Here is an 18308-nt window from a genome sequence, read left to right as displayed (position 1 = left end):
GGGGGGGGGGGGGGGGGGGGGGAAGAGACGCTCCCCCAAAACTACGCAGAGAAATTTCAGCTTAATGACCCTGAGAAGGGAACGGGCCATGGAAAGAGAGAACAAAAGAAATGGAATCAAAATGACTTGCTGTCTGTCTGGCAACCCCTTGGTCTCCCTCTTAATTTCCTCCTTTCTTTAAACGCCTGGAACTGGAAGTTAATTATGACTGCAGATGCCAAGATTAACCTCAGGATACGTTCGTGACATTAGAATTACAGATGAGCCTTCCAACTGTGCTTCCCGTCACAAATGTGAAAGGAAGATTTGCCTCTTTACCGCACCAGGGTTCTGTTACTTGAATTCCAAATTCTATTTTGAAACGCACATAGAGCCTCACTAAAGGGTACCTACCACACCGAGTATCCTTCCTCTTCTAATCTGCAACAGATTAGGGTTTTCAAATCTTTTTTGACCCGAAACATCTCCAGGTATGGAAACCAAGCTCCAGCATTAGGCTATTAATTAACCACACTGCTCCCAGCAAGAACGTTTTATAGCTGAGGGGATTTTTTTTTTTGGGACAGAAGAAGCAGCCGGAATCATCAATAGATGTGGAAAGTCAGTCAAAAGGATTAAGCGGCCTCAATGACAAATGCATCTGTAGTTTCATGCAAATGAAAATATATTCCTGAAATAGAACAAACACGTCTCCTTTGACTTTAAGAAAGAATAAAATGTATGAGCCACAGCCTGTTCACACTTATTGCCGCTAGAGCAATGATGGCGAACCTTTTAGAGACTGAGTGCCCAAACTGCAACCCAAAACCCACTTATGCATCGTCGAGTGCCGGGTGGGTGTGGCCCATTGGGTGGGCGTGGCCCATTGGGTGGGCATGGCTGCAGTGGTAACGGCAGACTGGGTGGGACTAAAAAGTTCAATCAATTCCAACTTTGCAAGAACTTTTGTTTTCCTGCGAGAAGTTGAAATTGACTGATTGAACCTTTTTTTTTTTTGCACATGGTGGCGGAGGCCTAAAGCAAAAAGGTTTTATAAAACCCAGCTGAAGGCCTAGGACTGGGGCGACGACGCGCGTGCCCACAGAGAGGGCTCTGAGTGCCGCCTCTGGCACCCGTGCCATAGGTTCGCCACCACTGCGCTAGAGAGAAGACGGAGCGAAAAGTCACAAGCAGCCTCTTGGGTTCCCCTGGAACACAGGTTGGCAACCTGCGGCTCCGGAGCCGCATGTGGCTCTTTGAACCTTCCCCTGCGGCTCCTAGCCTCCTCCGCCATTTGCAGACAGAGACAGAGAGAGGCACTTGCGCCTCTCTCTCTCTCTCTCTCTCTCTCTCTCTCTCTCTGTGTGTGTGTGTGTGTGTGTGTGTGTGTGTGTGTGTAAAAAAGAGAGTGGACTCATGGTGTTCTCCCACAAGCTGAAAAGCTTACTGGGTGGGGCTCCTCCCTTAGCTGCATCTCTGCAGGAAGCAGGAAGGGCAGGAGAGAGCTAGCTAGCCAAGCTATGCTGACTCAGGAATTCTGGGAGTTGAAGTCCATGAGTCATAAAAGAGCCCAGGTTGCCTACCCCTGAGCTTGCTGGAGAATAGCTTGAAGCCAGCTTGCCAGGTGAGCAGAAGACTGGAGAGAGGGGGGGGGAGAAAGAGAGAGGGAGAGAGAGGGAGGGAGAAAGAGACAGGTAGAGACACAGAGAGAGACCCTTTTGACATCTAAAATAAGGATAACACTGCATATATCCTTTTTTACCTTTATGATACACACACACATACACACACTGTCAACGCTGCAAATACTGTATATTCTTGCTTTGACAATGTGCAGAACTGTCTGGTATATATATAGTTAAACCAGCAACTGGGAAAGAGGGAGGAGCATAGGGATAGCCCGGGAGAAAGAAACCGGAAGTAAATCACATCTTCCAAGTTGATTGGAAGATGTGAACCATGACCTTACAATAAGGGAGTGGAAAAGGTTTGGAATATTAGGCATAACGGAAGAGAAGCAGATCTAAGCATTCCACCATGTTGTGCTGACATATCTGTAACATTAATAAATGCTTTTAGGAGAAAACATGCCTGAAAGTCCTTTTACGTGTTTCGTTAATCAGACACATGACATACACCTATAATAAAGGTAAAAAAGGATATATGCAGTGTTATCTTCATTTTAGATATCAAAAGGGTTTTGTGGTTCCCAGTGTTTTGTTTTCGGTGGGAAACGGGTCCAAGTGGCTCTTTGAGTGTTTTGGGTCGCCTACCCTTGCTCTGGAAGAATGGAATTTCTTCTAAAGAGCTTTTTTTTTTTTTTAGAAAGGCCACCTTTTCGTACAAAGTCAGGGGGAGCTTTCAAAAAAGTTAACTTTAGAAAACTATTCTGAGAAGAAATTTTCGGGCAACGAAATTTAGTTTCCCCAACGTATAATTATTTATCTTCAAAGATGGAGTGGGAAACAAGAGTGGTCAGAACACTAAGGACAGGTTGCAAGTCATTTTTCCCAAGGCTGTCACAACTCTGAATTGCTGTTAAGTGGTTAGAAGTCAAGGACTAACTCTACTCTTCCCTCCAGATCGCTACTCTGCTTCTGCTTTGCAGGATAAAGGGGTAAGGAGACCTCTGTTCCCAAAGCAATCTTGGGCTCGCCTTAGCAATGGAAGGGATTAGAAAGGCCCACTGACAGCAAGGTAGACTCTCTGACAGGAGAGCAGGTTGATAAATTAAGAAGGCTGTTATTTCACACGTTGTTTTCTCGCAGTCTCTCACAGGAAGCAACTGGAAGAGCAGAACGTGATGGAAGACGCAGAGCTGACGTCAGCTGATGTTATTCCTGCCGACTTGAAAAAAACTCACCTGCCACAAGATTTAGCATTTCTGACCTGTAAACCGCCCAGTTCGGTTGCCGGTGGCTTTTTTATAGCATATGAGGAGACACAAAAGAGCACATCACGTTTCCAATTGGCTCGACTGTTCTATCAAATCGCTTGCACCTTCCCATTTTGGCCCTGAAATTTTCCTTTGAGGGGAATGTGCCATTATTAAAATAACGCAATGCCCTGCGCTGTGAGTTGGGAAGAACTCACAGGATGAATTGGATGGAGTCAAAAAAAGAAAAGAAAAGAAAATGAGAAAAAAAAGTGCACCAGCTGCTTAACTCCCAACAGGCTTTGAACTGCAGCACCTCTAAGCCCCCCACTCCGCAAAGCCCCCCGAGTTATGGGAGCTGTATCTGAAAGGAGGCCTACTTCTGCTCTAAGGAACGGCTGCTGGAATTGGGTATGTCTAGTTTAACGAAGAGAAGGACGAGGGGGGACATGATAGCAGTGTTCCAATATTTCAGGGGCTTCCCCAAAGAAGAGGGAGTCAAGCTATTCTCCAAAGCGCCTGAAGGCAGGACAAGAAGCAACGGATGGAAACTGATCAAGGAGAGAAGCAAGCTAGAACTAAGGAGAAACTTCCTGACAGTTAGAACAATTAACCAGTGGAACAACCTGCCTCCAGAAGCGGTGAATGCACCAACACTGGAAGTTTTAAAGAAAAGACTGGACAGTCATTTGTCCGAAATGGTATAGGGTATTGGGTCTTATTACAGGTGGAGATGAGACAGCGTATAGAGGGGAGGTACAAAAGCTATCCTCATGGTGCCTAGAAAACAACTTGCACCTGAACATCGGCAAGACAAAGGAGATGGTGTTAGACTTCCGGAAGAAAAGAGAGGAACCCGCCACACTTTACATCGGGGGTGTGGGTGTGGGTGTGTGGAGAGAATTTCCTCCTTTAAATTCCTGGGGGTCTACCTCAGCGAAGATCTCGCCTGGAAAATCAACACAATCCAGGTGGCCAGAAAGGCCCAACAGAGCCTCCACTTCCTTAGGGTCTTGTGAAAGAACAAAGTGGAACAACGACTGATGACCTTCTTTTACCGGTCCATTATAGAAAGCGTCCTGTCATACTGCATTATGTTGTGGTATGCTGGCTTGACAGCCGCGGATAGAAAGACACTACAGAGGGGGGTGAGCATAGCACAAAACAGCGCGGGCTGAACCCTGATACCACTAGACGACATCGCTAGGGCCCGCTGCCTTAGAAGAGTGAGGAAAATCCTCAGGGACGACTCACACCCTGGTCATCACTTCTTTACTCTCTCCTACCATTGGGTGTAGGAGATATAGAAGCATAGCCAGCCTCACCAACAGGCTGAAGAACAGTTTCTACCCATGGGCTGTCAGACTCCTGAATGGGAAATGACTCCATGTATGATAGACTTGCGGGGCCGGCCCATCGTGCAATGAGTTCACGTGGTGCAATAAGAGTGTGTGTTTGATGTCACCGTGAGTTGTGTGGGGAGGGGTGCACGAAGGGAGCTCAGCCATTGTACGCATGTACTTTGACAATAAAGGTTGATTTGATTTGAGGATACACCCAAGTCAAAGTATTTGTGGAGGAGGGTTAGGATCCCCATGCATCTCAACGTAACGCCTCCATTCGGCCTGCAGCCGGAAGCCAGATCATTGTGCCACGTTGCTGAATCTAAAGCAATTAGCTCTGATGTCCTCTCAAAAAGGGCTTACTCCCAATAATCTCAGCCTCTGGAGAAAAGCTCCTCTGGCAGCCAATCCTCTTAGGTAGAAAGTGGTTTGTCTGAGGGCCTCCAACTGAAGGCTGTCCCCATTTTTCGTTTCCCTCTTTCAGAAGAAGGAAGGAAGGCAACTGCTCACAGACACTGGCTGATTTCAACGGACATTCATCCCTCCAGCGATGCAGACCGTACGCTCTGCTCTAGTTTGATTTTAGGATTGAAACAGATCACCTTCATCTGCACCTAAGGAGCACCAACCAGGATATGAGCTTTTAAGGATATTGAGAATATAGTGCTGTACTTGTCCACTGTAACTGAGTAATGCTACATCTCAGCATACTAAAAAGCAGAGACATCACCCTGCCAACAAAAGTGTGTATAGTCAAGGCCATGGTTTTCCCAGTTGCAATGTATGGCTGTGAAAGTTGGACCATAAGAAAGGCTGAGCGCCAAAGAATTGGGGCCTTTGAACTATGGTGCTGGAGAAGACTCCTGCGAGTCCCCTGGACTGCAAGGCGATCAAACCAGTCAGTCCTAGAGGAGATCAACCCTGACTGCTCTTTAGAAGGCCAGATTCTGAAGTTGAAACTCAAGTACTTTGGCCACCTAATGAGAAGGAAGGACTCACTGGAGAAGAGCCTGATGCTGGGAAAGATTGAGGGCAATAGAAGAAGGGGACGACAGAGAATGAGGTGGCTGGATGGAGTCACTGAAGCAGCAGGCGTGAGCTTAAATGGACTCCAGAAGATGGTAGAGGACAGGATGGCCTGGAGGAACGTGGTCCATGGGGTCATGATGGGTCGGACACGACTTCGCAACTAACAACAGCAATCCCCAAAGACGGCAGAGCCATCTTATAAACTTTATTTTTCTAACCTTTCATAAACGTTAGTTCAATTCTCTTCGTCTTGAATTCCACAGGAGATATGCCTGAATTATATAAATAGATTACATAGACATGTCAAGCTCGTGACGTCACGTGATGTCGCGCGACATATCAGAGCTTTTTCCCATTTGTCGACAATGGGGTGGGTGCGGTTTCGTGACACGTCCGGCCCGTGGGCCGGCAGTTTGACGCCCCTGATATAGAGAAATCTAAATATATAGATTTGTATTTTTAAAGTATGAACTGAAATTTTGACCCCTGAAAAAAGAGGAAGTGTTGTGACAATAGCAAGAGTCCAAGGCTTGTGGCAACATCTTCTTTGTATTGTCCCTGTGTCTATGGTCTGTTCACCTGGTCCAAGGGATTCTATCAACACCTCTCCATATTTCACGTTATTGTTTCTGACTGGATTTTTCAAAATCTAAACAGGTTTTATACCCAAGATGTAAAATATTTTAAATACCAGTCATTTTGCAAAGATGTTCAGCAACGTAAAAGGGGGATAATAACAAGTTGCTAACTGGAAAAATGCTGTACCATGTCCAGAGGTTTCCTCATCTTTTCCTCATATCTGACAATTCATCTATGCTCCCGAAATTCTGAACATACAGAAGTCTTTAGGCTGAGTTCCCCACCATGTAAAATGACATCACTAAGAGATGATTTCAGGGAAAAAGCATCATGCAAGCATGTGTGAGTGCGTGCACTCACAATGCTCCTTTTGAAGCATCTTCTCAAAAAAATGTATCTCCATTTCCATGGATTTTGTTCATTATCTTTTTCTGATTCTCCTTTGTCACAGGGATGGTGAGCTCCTTGTGAATTGCTGGGTATGTTGATTATATAGCAATGGTGTTAGTTAAGAAAGTACTCAAAGTGAATGCTGGAGAAAAACAACATTTGATTACTTTGTTCCATGTTCTTTCTTTCTTCTGCAGTCCTCAGTCTGAGGTGTAGAAAATAAATTGGGGGTGATTGTGTTATGTTCCCATAATGTTATTAAAGGGAAAAGAGGACCGTCTTAGCAATCCAGAAGACTGGTATAATGCTACTCTTCATTTCATCTTCCTACAGATTATCCTTCAAAAATCTAATTGATGATGATTACTTTGCGATTCAAAGAATATTTTTAGCGATGGTGTTAAACATTTAAATGTTTTAAATGACTAAGCTGTCAATTTTAACACTAAAAAATGATGGCAAGGACCAACATCTTTCACACAACAATCATTCAAACCATTATCATGTATTTTTTTGTGCTTTGCTTCTTCTGATGCTGAACACTGCTTAACATTCATGACTCATGACTATGAAGGGCAATCTTTGAACGTTTAAGGCTGGGTGGCAGGATGATCAGGCCCACATCTTGCAACACAGAGTTCGTCAACAAACGGAGCAAACACACTTGCAAATTATAGTTTTGTAATATCAGAATGACCCTTGTGAACTTGCACGCAGACAAATGGCTATTAATTTTTCAGCACTTAACTATGCATGATCTCTATAACATCATGAAAAAAATCACTTAAATTATCCATCCCATAAAAGGAAGCAGTAATCTGAGGAGAAATACCATAATTTGCGTGGTGTCTGTAAGAATTTATTTGTGCTGACTACAGAGCACGATATTCTTAAGTGAACAATTCCATCGTGATAAGGAAAGGAGCGATATTATTTTTAACACGTAAATTTTAATTAGCTAGCATTCTGACTGTTCTAAATTTACAGAGATTAATAATATAGTTATTTTTATGGCTTGAATTCTGCTGTATTATACATTGATTTTGAGTGGGATAACTTTGAAAGTCTGGTAGTTCACACTAGCGTAATAAATAAAACAATGGGATTATTAACTTTCTATTGTATGCTTGGCGTGTCCCATTAGGATCCCTAAGTAAATACAAATTATGAGAAGAAAATTACAGATTTATGAACTAGAAGACCTTCTCCTAGTCTAATTCAGCATTTTTTACAAGGTTTTCCAGTGCAACTCATCTGCATGTAATTGTCCATTCACATGATTAGAACTCTTTTTAATGTCAAGGTGAAAGTGCCCATCAGACTACTTCTGGTTAGAAATGCCATCTTACATTAATTTCTGATTTCCTGAAGAGAAAGCTGACAATTTTCCCCAACACCCCCCCCCCCCCGAAGGAAAGAAACCTCAATAACTCTGAGCTTGATGTGGCTACTATAAATTCAGTAGATACATCAAATGCTTATTACTTTTGGACCAATCTTCAGAAGCCATAACCGCTCAAACATTAGGACTGCGAACGACAGATCCAACAAGATCCTTCAACATGTCCATTTCTAACACCAGAAGACATTGAAAAGGGGGAGAGGAATTCCAATGCAACTCAACTCTCAAATCAACTCATAGCTTAGTCTAGAAATGGACTTGCTTGGTTTTTCTCAGCCTTTTTTGAGAGCAGAGAAATGATACTGCAGTTGTATCTCTCTCTCTCTTTGGAAAAATCAAAAGTCAAAGTGGTTTTGCAGGTCACTGCAGCATTTCAAGCAGTAATAAAAAAAGCAGACCAAATTAGTTCCCAGCAGTCCCAAATATGAGATAGGAGACTTAGAAATTGGGGTCATTTAAAATTTGGAAATGATAAAAGATTCAACGTTAAATTTAAATATCAATGGGAAATTAGAGTTAAGAAAAACCTACTAGGTTACAGTCTAAATTAAAGATGGAATGTCAAATCAATTAAGATATGTATAGACTGAAGATTATTGATGCATACTAGAAAGGTATTTTCTGTTTGATTGATAGAATAAGAACTGTGTTGGTCCGAATATGAGACAATAGATATTATGGGGGAAAGAGAGGGAATTAGTTTGTTGTTAATACTTTTGAGATTTGTACTGATGATCTTCAAATGTAATGGAACTACTGTGCTCAGCCGCCACGCTACTTTTCAAATATGTAGATGTAATATTGGAAAATTAATTAAAAAATTGGGGGGGGAAACAAATTAGTTCCCAGGAGACGAGCAATAAGTGTGCACCTTGTCAGTTACATCTTGAGACCTACCTCACAAGAAGGCATGCATTTTCTGCCCTAACCGAGAGATTTTAAGAATTATCATTCCTAATCATGCGGAAGGAGGAGCCCTTATCCATAGATCCGTTATTCCAGAAGCATAACCTTATCTTTTAGTTCAGTGATGGCGAACCTTTTAGAGACCGAGTGCCCAAACTGCAACCCAAAACCCACTTATTTATCTCCAGGTGCCAGGTGGGCATGGCTGTGGTCATGGCAGACTGGGTGGTTGTGGCCAAGGTGGGCATGGTCACTTCGATGTTGCTCGTGGGGAGGGACGCCTGTGGGGGCCAGGCAGGGTTGGGGGAGATCCAGGGGGTCTCTGGCAGGTGGGGCGGTGGGCAGGAGGCTCGTCCTGTGGGGTGAGACGAGGCAAGGCGAGGTAGGGTGGGGGTGCCATTGTGGCAGGGCAAGGTGAAGCAGGGGCCGGGGCAGCTGCTGCCTGACACCATCGGCCCCCGCACACAGAGGCCAGTGAGCGCATGGGGGCCGACAATGTCCGTCAGCAGCCACAGTCTGCCGGCCCCTCGACCGGCGCACTCTGGGGCTCCGCAGCCCGCCGCCAGCAGTTCAGAGAAGCTGCCTCTGAGCTGGCCGGCCGGCCGACAGCTGAGGAGGCGATGCAGTGGATCATGCTTGGGAAAAAGAGAGCATGCGAGGCCAAGAGGGATGGGATGCGGGGGTGGGAAACCAGCCATGTTGGGATGCATCCGGCACGTGGGACCTCGGCGAGTTAGCATGCGGCTGGTTGAAGAGGGACGGTTGCCATCTCCAGGGCATGGCGTGTGTGCCCACAGAGAGGGCTCCGAGTGCCGCCTCTGGCACGCGTGCCATAAGTTCGCCACCACTGTTTTAGTTCATCCTGCCCACCCTTGGCTTGTTTAAAAAAACCTCATTCCTAGCTGTCTCCCCAGGGTGACTTCCCCACTAGGCGACAGCCCAACACAGAAACCGCACACCGTACACCTCGTCCAGAAGCCACGGCGGTGAAAAAGATCTTGACTTAAGTGGAACAAAAACCCACAAACCTCCCGCCACACCAAGACAGAAAGCCCTGGGAAAACAAGCCAGCCACCCACCCATCCTGAGCAGCAGCACTCCCTCCAAGGACTGGCTTGCAGCTGGGTGGCATGATGGTCTTGCTGGGAAGAAGCCAGGCTGGCTGGGGGGAAGAAAGGGGGCCAGGAGGGAAGAATGGGGGGGAGGGTCGGGCAACTGCACCCCCTGAATGCTGGCTGCCACCTTTGCCCAGGTTGCCCCCCCCCCTGGCCCTGAGCTGGCAGCCAGAGCGGCTCTCCTTCCCACCCGGGGATGGGAGCCTTTGCAGCAGGGGAGCCGGAGGGGCGCTGGCTCCAGCCAAGGAGGGGGATGGGGGGATGGTGAGACGGGGGACCAGGGTCTGGCCAGCCTCTGGGAGGGGAGGGGGCGGCCCCCGCCTGAACCCCTGCCCTGGCCGATCCGCAGGGGAGGGTCTCTGCTTCCCCCTCCCCAAGCAGAGCCACCTTTCCTGGAGGCTCCCTTTGGAGGGGGGGTGGGAGAGCCGCGCCCACCACCCTCTCCCACCCACCCACCCTCCCCCGGGGCGGCTGGGCCTGCCTGCCTGCCTGCCTGCCTGCCTGCCTGTCCCCGGGAGGCCGGGCCGAGCCGAGCCGGGCGGGGCACTCACGATGGTGACGCTGGCCTTGCGCAGGTCGCGGTTCTCCTCCTGCAGCGCTTTGCACTTGAGCTTGTAGGTCTCCAGCTCGATCTTCAGCACCTTGTTCTCCTGCTGCAGCGAGGCCAGCCGGTTGGTCAGCTCCTCCAGCCGGAACGGGGAGATCACGATGCCGCCCGCCTTGCCGGGGCCCGCGGCCGACGAGGACGACGCGCCCCCTCCGGGCCCGGCCGACGACACCCCCGGCGCCCCCGACGCTCCGACGCCGCTGCCGTCCGTGTCGCTCTCGCTGGCGCTGTCGGCCATGCCGGCAGCGAGACAGGCAGGCAGGCAGGCCGCGCTGCCGTCCGCTCCGCTGCTGCTACTGCTGCTGCTGCCACCCCTGCGTGGCCCCGCCCCGCAGCGTCGCGCCGCCTTCCGCCCGCCCGCCCGCTGGCCAAGAGGGGCGCCTCCGACGCCGCCCGCCGCGCCCACAGCGGCCCCTCCGGCGCCCTCCGGTACTGCACCCTCCTTCGCCGCCTCAAAAGGCTGCAGGATTAGGCCGCCTGGGCTCTTTTCTGACTCGTGGACTTCAACTCCCAGAATTCCTGAGCCAGCCACGCTGAGGGGAAAGGGAGAGCTTTCCAAGCTGAGCCATGCTGGCTCAGGAATTCTGGGAGTTGAAGTCCACGAGTCATGAAAGAGCCAAGGTGGCCTACCCCTGGCCTAGGCCTAGGCCATTTTATGACTCGTGGACTTCAACTCCCAGAATTCCTGAGCCAGCCTCGCTGAGGGGAAAGGGAGAGGTTTCCAAGCTGAGCCATGCTGGCTCAGGGATTCTGGGAGTTGAAGTCCCCGAGCCAAGGTGGCCTACCCCTGGACTAAAGCAATGCAAAACAAAGCTAACCATTTCATATTTCTGCTTTCTAAACCAAGCTTGCTTAGCATAAACTGGGCATTCTGGATGTCAGCCATATGAAGCCCTAATTCCTTAATTTGTCCTCTTTCCACAAGCTTCACCTTAGATATATAGTTCAGGAGCCACAAGAAAGGAAGGAAGACAGAATGTTTTTATCTGTATTATTTTCTATGTAAGCCAAGAATCTTATGCTTACTAAGGTGTAGATCAGGGGTAGGCAACCGTGGCTCTTTTATGACTCGTGGACTTCAACTCCCAGAATTCCTGAGCCAGCCACGCTGAGGGGAAAGGGAGAGGTTTCCAAGCGGAGCCATGCTGGCTCAGGAATTCTGGGAGTTGAAGTCCACGAGTCATAAAAGAGCCAAGGTTGATCCTTTGCGGACCGGGACTGCCGGCAACCAAGAGCCAGCCTGGCTCTCCTTGCTTCCCAAGGCAGAGCTCACCCTTCAAGGTCACAGGCCCCGGTCTCTTTTTCCGGGCAGCCTCTCCCATCAGACGAGCTGAAGCCTCCCAAAGTCCCCTTGGGGCTGGCAGCAAAAGTGGGTCTGTGGGGAGACCGCCTGGATCTGCTGGGCAAGGCAACCTGCAACCTTGGCTCTTTTATGACTCGTGGACTTCAACTCCCAGAATTCCTGAGCCAGCCATGCTGAGGGGAAAGGGAGAGGTTTCCAAGCTGAGCCATGTTGGCTCAGGAATTCTGGGAGTTGAAGTCCACCAGTCACAAAAGAGCTAAGGTTGCCTACCCCTGTCTTGGGCTACAGCTTCCCTCTTTGGTCTCCTGATAGTGGAAATTCAATCAAAACCTGAATTTATAGAAGAATGGTCACTTAAAGTCTCAAATTTAGCAGAAATGGCCAAGATTTCCGCTTATGTGAAGGATTATTCACAAGAAAGATATATTTCGGTTTGGAGAAGATGGATAGATTATATTGAGAAGAAATATGGGACCAAAAAGTTCCATTTGGTTTTTGAGTGAATTTTAGAGTATTATTGTTGTTATACAGTTTATTTATCCTTATTTTTAATTATTAATATGATATTATTATTATTGTGTCTAATCTTAATATATTTTATGTTAAAAAGAGAGTTAAAGGATTTTACAGATTTGTTATTCTAATAATTGATTAATGTTAGATAGAATATGATTATCCTATTGTTAATCCTGTGATTAGCTCTGGGAAGTGGGGGGAAAGGGAGGGGGGAGGGGGAGGGAGGGTTTTGGAGAGGGGGGCAATTATATTGTAAAACTTTTATAAAACTTTTAATAAAAAAAACCTGAATTTAATTGTGGTATAAAGCAGCCTTCCTCAAACTGATGCTGTGACCTGGAGACCCTAACATACATGGATCGTATGAACTGGATATCCTTGACACGTTCACCCTTGCTTCTGAGAGCACCTGTATCCTAAAGTGCTCATGGATAGGGTGTCTACTCCTCCTTCCCATTTTTGGATACCAAGACTACCTTTGTTCTTCTCTACTGGCACCTCTGGATTTTTCTGAGATTATAATCTGCACTTCTGCCGGAGAGGAATTTCAGATCATGGGAACATAATTTGTTTAGGGTAGCAAGGGGGCTTCTTGTGATGCCTCCTTTATCTCCCAGAAGTTGGGTTCTCTTCTCTTCCTCAGACATCTCAGCCATGGCTCTCTCCCTCTTCTGATAGAAGGATGACATGAAACAGGTCTTCCCCATCTAACTTCCTGTGGACGAGGCTCTCTTCCTTCCCAGGCCTTCCTCACCCCAGCTCATCTTTAAGTTCCCTTTCAGCTTCAGATGATGGCTATGGCCTTTTCATCTCCCTTTTGCTTTTCAGCTTGTCCATGAGGTCTACGTTCATCTCTTTAAGCTTTCCTCATTTCATTACACTCATTTCTGCCTGCATTTTCAGGACCTCTGTAGAACTTCAAGGCCTGGAACACTGCCCGACGTCCATCTCTGGTTGTTAAAATCTAACTTCCTGAAGTCCAAAGTACATAAACTGCTTCTTCAAATTCTCCTCACCGAGGTGGCTTCGATTCCAGTTTGACATGGTTACTTTCTTTCAGAAGACGCCTGACGTCTTCAGTCGGTCAAACCGAGAGCTGAGATTAGTCCAGAATAGCTGACCTCCTTGTTTCTTCTCCCCTCTTCTGAAAAAATCCCATTGTTTGCAAGAAAAAATGGAAATCTACTAGATCCCTTTTTCCCCCCCTGCAAGTCCCATCCCATTGGGATGTCGTCTTTCTCCTTGAGACCATCCTCACGTCTCCCCTCCTCCTGAACAGTTGCCTATCCTCCTCAAATGTTGTGTATTGCTGGCCTTCAAGAAGATCTGTGTCTTCTCTGATGAGTCTTTAAGAAGAAAACATTGGTAGATTTCTGGTTTTGCGTCACGGTAAGACGGATGCAGGAAGGCAGGGCTCTGCCTTCCACGCCCGATTTCACCCTGCTGGAGGCCCTAAAAAGGCCTAAAGTCGCCCCAAAGAGGCGATGAAGAAGGAGGGGTGCCTTGTCGATCATGGAGAAACGGCGGTCTTTCCGTTCGATCCAAGGAAAGCCCTCCAAACCGGCAGGGGAAAGACTGGCTACATTCCTGTGGCCAGCCATTAGCTGCTGACAACCGAAGAAGAAAGGCACTAATTAGCATCGTAAATAGCATGTTTGAAACTGGATAAGAACATTGATTCTTTACTATTTTACAACTGAATTTCCTGGGAAAGGCTCCCAAGAAGCTAAAACCTCCAAACATGAATGGAAGCAGCGTTTTAATTTCTTTTATGGGGGACAGAAATACATAATACTGAAGTGGAAGTAACATAAAGCTACAGTTTTAATAAATTTGAGAACTGAGATAATTGTTAAAATTTTCTCTTTAAAAGAAACATTTGAGGTGAAGAACTAACTTTCTGGCTGCTTGGTAACTCCTAGTTTAATGAGAATGGAAAAATAGTAATGTTAAACTAGCCATCTGTTCATCTGGTGTTCACCTATACCATGGGTAGGCAACCTTGGCTCTTTTATGACTCGTGGACTTCAACTCCCAGAATTCCTGAGCCAGCATGGCTCAGCTTGGAAACCTCTCTTTCCCCTCAGCATGGCTGGCTCAGGAATTCTGGGAGTTGAAGTCCACGAGTCATAAAAGAGCCAAGGTTGCCTACCCCTGACCTAAAGAAATCTGGTTGAGAGTCTGAAAGCCCTTGGGCATTACACAAATAACACAAAGGTGTGAATCCAGGGTCATCAAGAACACTTCTCAAAGGTACGGTAGTTTGCAAAAAGATAAAGAAAATGCCAGAGTTTCAATCTATCCCCTTGTTACTGAAACAGCGGCTTTGATACTGATAAGCAGCACAATTTATACACCCACCTTCCATTGTCTGGTTGAAAGAATGGAAAAATCTCAAGAGGCTCCCCCCCAAAAAAAATATCCCTTCATACCCTGTGCATGTCAGTCAGCATTAAAATAGATGGCATTCCCACTGGTTATTAAATGACACAATTGTTGGTAGTTGGAAAAAAGTTTATCTTCCCATTCCCCGGACAGAAAGTTTCTACTTTCATTTCATTTCATCTTCTACTTTCATCTTCATTTGTATTTCCAGAATTATATTTGTTCTCCATCTGTGATCCAGTCACCCTTCAGCTGTGCGTCAGTAAAACAATCTCTGCGCTCCTTTAATGGTTCACATATCACTTGAAGTACAGAAATGGCTGTGTTTGTGAGAAAGGCCTAGGTAGGACCTTCGGCTCCAGAAGTGCTTGGCTCAGGAGGGAGATGAGATTTTGGCTTCATGGGGAGGGGGGGAGAACTCAGGGTCCTTGGCTCTGAAAATTGAGCATTCCCACCACCTCCAAGCCACCCCCAAAGGCCTGAGATGGAAGATCTCAGAGGTAACTATCAGCAGGCATGGAAAGGAAGAGAAACATGAGCAGCTCTTCTGGGAAAGAAAAAGAGAAATTGGGGGTGGGGGAAATTTGCTTTTCACAAAAGGCAGACCTGGATGAAAAGTGAAATAAAGAAGGGTGAGGAATAAAAAGACAGGTGCGACCCCAAAAAGGCAAGACAAGAAGCAACGGATGGAACTAATCAAGGAGAGAAGCAACCTAGAACTCGGGAGAAAATTCCTTAACATGGAGAACAATTAACCAGTAGAACAAAATGCCTTTGGAAGTTGTGGGTGCTCCATCACTGGAGACTTTTAAGAAGAGATTTGACAACCGTTTCTCGGAAACAGTGTAGGTTTCCCGCCTGAGCAGGGGGTTGGACTAGATGACCTCCAAGGTCCCTTCCCAACCCTTTTACTGTTACTGTTGCTGAGGAGGAGTGGAGCAATTCACCATCCCGAGGGGGGGAGAAAGGGGGAAGGCAAAGCTGGCTTAGGAGATTAACACCAGGCACACAAAGCATTCTGCAACCGCCACGTCATTGAAGTGTTTCAACACAATTTATTTTATGCTTAAATTATCAACTAGATCATCCAGTGTTTGTGGGTTTTTTTTGTTTTTCGTACATAAGTAATTAGAGCTATTATCAACCGATCCTGTTTCCGTATGAAGATAATTAACAAATTAAAAGTATTTCACCAAAAAAAAAACCCCAAATAAAAATGCCCTTTAAAACACAGCAGCCTTAACAACCTAATATTAATCTGCTAGGATGATTACACATGATTGGCTTCCTGAAAGATTCTACGTCTCAAGAGCCAGTACACAATAGAGTAATATTTTTTTACAGCGTGCTGCCACTCTGTTAGCTAAGAAATTCTCTTCCTTCTTTCTCTCCCCCCACTTTTTTTCTTAAAAAATATCCCCCACCAGCGCTCCCAAGAGCATCACCCCAAACTGCCAAAAGCTTCAAGCGTTTTCCCCCAGTGGAAAGCAGGACAGGTAGCACCCCACCTCCCCAAAAGCAACTACTGTATATGTTATGATTTCCGATAGGTTTGAGATCATTCCCACTGCAAAAACTGGCAGGAGCAACAAATATTAGATGGGGGGGGGGCTTTGCCTTTAGAGGTTATGGATAGGCTCTCAGAATCAGCCCTGCTCTCCAACAGGGGCCGTGTCCAGGCGGCCTCGGTCCCCCCACCCATGCCGAAATGAGGAGGGGTTCCTTGGCAGCGGTGATTGATGAATTGCGCCCCGGGACCTCATCCTGTCACCTCACAATCTAATATATTTGCAAAACTGGAAAAAGAGTTCATCAAAATAAGGCGGAACGCATGCATCAAAATATTGGTACTCCGGAGAGAATCCTTGGTTTCACAGAACTACAGAATTCCCCATCTTAGGAATCATTAAATTGGCGGGAGATTTTGAAAGATTTTTTTTTAAAATCAAGCTAGCCTTTTTTTTTTTTTTTTTGCATATACAAACATTATCATCGCTAAATGTACAAGAATCTGTGAAGATACACCCAGAATACACCTCGGCGGGTGTTAGCGGCCGTCCGAGACCCTGATTTTCTTTTCAATGCAAACGCACCATTCAGTTTGTGAGCTAGGAGGCAGTGCCTGATCAGCCTGGATCCTCTTATTTCTCTTTAGAATTTACATCGTGTTATTTACAATGAAACAAGCAATGTTAGTCTTCTTTTTTTCTTTAAAAAAAATGAAAACAAAACAACCCCCCCCCAAAGGTGTATTTTAGTACCCTGACAGTTTTGGGTCTGAGAAAAATAAGGCGAGCTATTGTGGATTTTAATCATTTTTAGTGCCTTTTTGTGGTTTGAACCGTTCTCCGGTGTCATTTGAATCTCTCTTGCAACAGGAATCCCTCCGTTTCGCCATGGGCTCGTGTTGCTTCCTTTGAAGCGGTCGCCTCGGAGCACCTTGGAACGTGTCCGTCACTTCTCGCTGCATCCTCTCCGATGGTGTGAATAAAAGTGAATTTCCATGCTCGTGTAGAACTGGCTCATGCTAAATTAATTTTTTTTTTTTTTTTGTGGTGTTCTTCACATAAAAACCATGCGGTTAATGTGTGGAAGCAGCAAACACACAGACGCGCGCGAGCGCACACACACACACACACTTTTGTCCGTGACTTGATAATTCCTGTTGATTTCATTCGTCTTCGAGTTTCTCTCTAGAATACTGGCAGTAAAAGCACACAGTCTTGGGTCGGGTGGAAAAAGGATGGGGAAGAGAGAAAGAGAAAGAATAGAAACGGGTTAGAAACGTCCGTTGGAATAGCATTGAGCCTTTCAACCACAAATAACAATTCTGCATTTCTTCCATAAAACAGATGATCCACCTTACAACCCCCGCTGTATTGACCCATTCGTCTGGTCCAGGTTAGGCCATGTTGGACCACATCTTCAGCTGCCCATAGACCGCTGAGTTACAGCATGTGAGCTTCCACCAAGAGAGTTGTCCTGGGCCAAGAGGATGAGTACTTGAAGTGCAAGGATTACCCACCCCTAGCTACCATATTAGAGCAAAACGGAAGCATAGCGAGAACAAGACAGATCTAGTGTTTTTCAAGATCTGCGCTGGTTAAACAAAGTTGGTTTTTAGCCACCTGTACAGGAAAATGTTTCTCAATTCAACGAGCTAAACAAATGAGATCAGAACAAAAAAATTCCATGTTTGAAGTTATCTGGCTTTGTAGGTTACAAAATGTAACTCACATCCAATCAGACTAGTAGTGGATGAGTAAACTTAAATGGCATAGTGCCCAGCCCGCTGAAGGACGGCCTGTCCCCCCCATCATATCTGTCTGATCAGGCAGCATCAGCTCCATTCAGGTTCCATCAATTAAGCTTTGTCAACCTAAAAAATGGGTCTTTTCTGTTGCAACCTTCTTCAAGTAAGCCCTAAATCCATAGTTATTCCCTCCAGTCATGGGTTAAGGTATTGGGGGCTACCTTTAGAATGTTTCTAATTGCTTTCTTCAGGCAATTGTGCTTTTTTTTTAAAAAAAATGTTACATAGTTTTATTCTGTTTTCAATGTTGTGCCCAGAGACATTTTGGGAGCCAGGCAATTTAAAAAGGAGTCAATAAACTAAATAAATACATAAAATATATATAAAAAATAAAGATAAAATTAGTGGAATTAGAAAAATCAAGAGTTCTCAGAACCTTGGTCCCTGAAGGCCAGTGGTGCCCTCTCTGTGGGCACGTGCGCCGTCACCCCAGTCCTAGGCCTTCAGCTGGGTTTTATAAAACCTTTTCGCTTTAGGCCTCCACCGCCATGTACAAAAAAAAAAAAAGGTTCAATCAATCAGTCAATTTCAACTTCTCGTAGGGAAAAAAAAAGATCTCGCAAAGT

At 46.2% G+C, this 18308-nt stretch overlaps 2 protein-coding genes across 2 annotated transcripts in view; both read right to left on the bottom strand.

Annotated features, from left to right (window-relative positions):
• CCDC6 (coiled-coil domain containing 6) overlaps positions 1-10463 on the bottom strand; it is a 57784-nt gene extending 47321 nt beyond the window's left edge. Inside the window, exon 1 of the mRNA XM_015819569.1 lies at positions 10170-10463. Within this exon, the coding sequence (XP_015675055.1) occupies positions 10170-10463 (294 nt within the window). The remainder of the gene's footprint in view (positions 1-10169) is intronic.
• A 5001-nt stretch (positions 10464-15464) lies between these two features.
• ANK3 (ankyrin 3) overlaps positions 15465-18308 on the bottom strand; it is a gene marked incomplete at its 5' end in the record, with an annotated part of 147572 nt that continues 144728 nt past the window's right edge. The window contains 1 exon segment of the mRNA XM_029284794.1: positions 15465-17151.

The sequence above is a fragment of the Protobothrops mucrosquamatus genome, unplaced genomic scaffold, assembly GCF_001527695.2.
Source record: "Protobothrops mucrosquamatus isolate PMUCROS unplaced genomic scaffold, P.Mucros_1.0 scaffold953, whole genome shotgun sequence".
NCBI classification, from domain to species: domain Eukaryota; kingdom Metazoa; phylum Chordata; class Lepidosauria; order Squamata; family Viperidae; genus Protobothrops; species Protobothrops mucrosquamatus.
The sequence above is the reverse complement of the archived record's forward strand: the minus strand, read 5'-3'. Positions and strand labels throughout refer to the sequence as shown.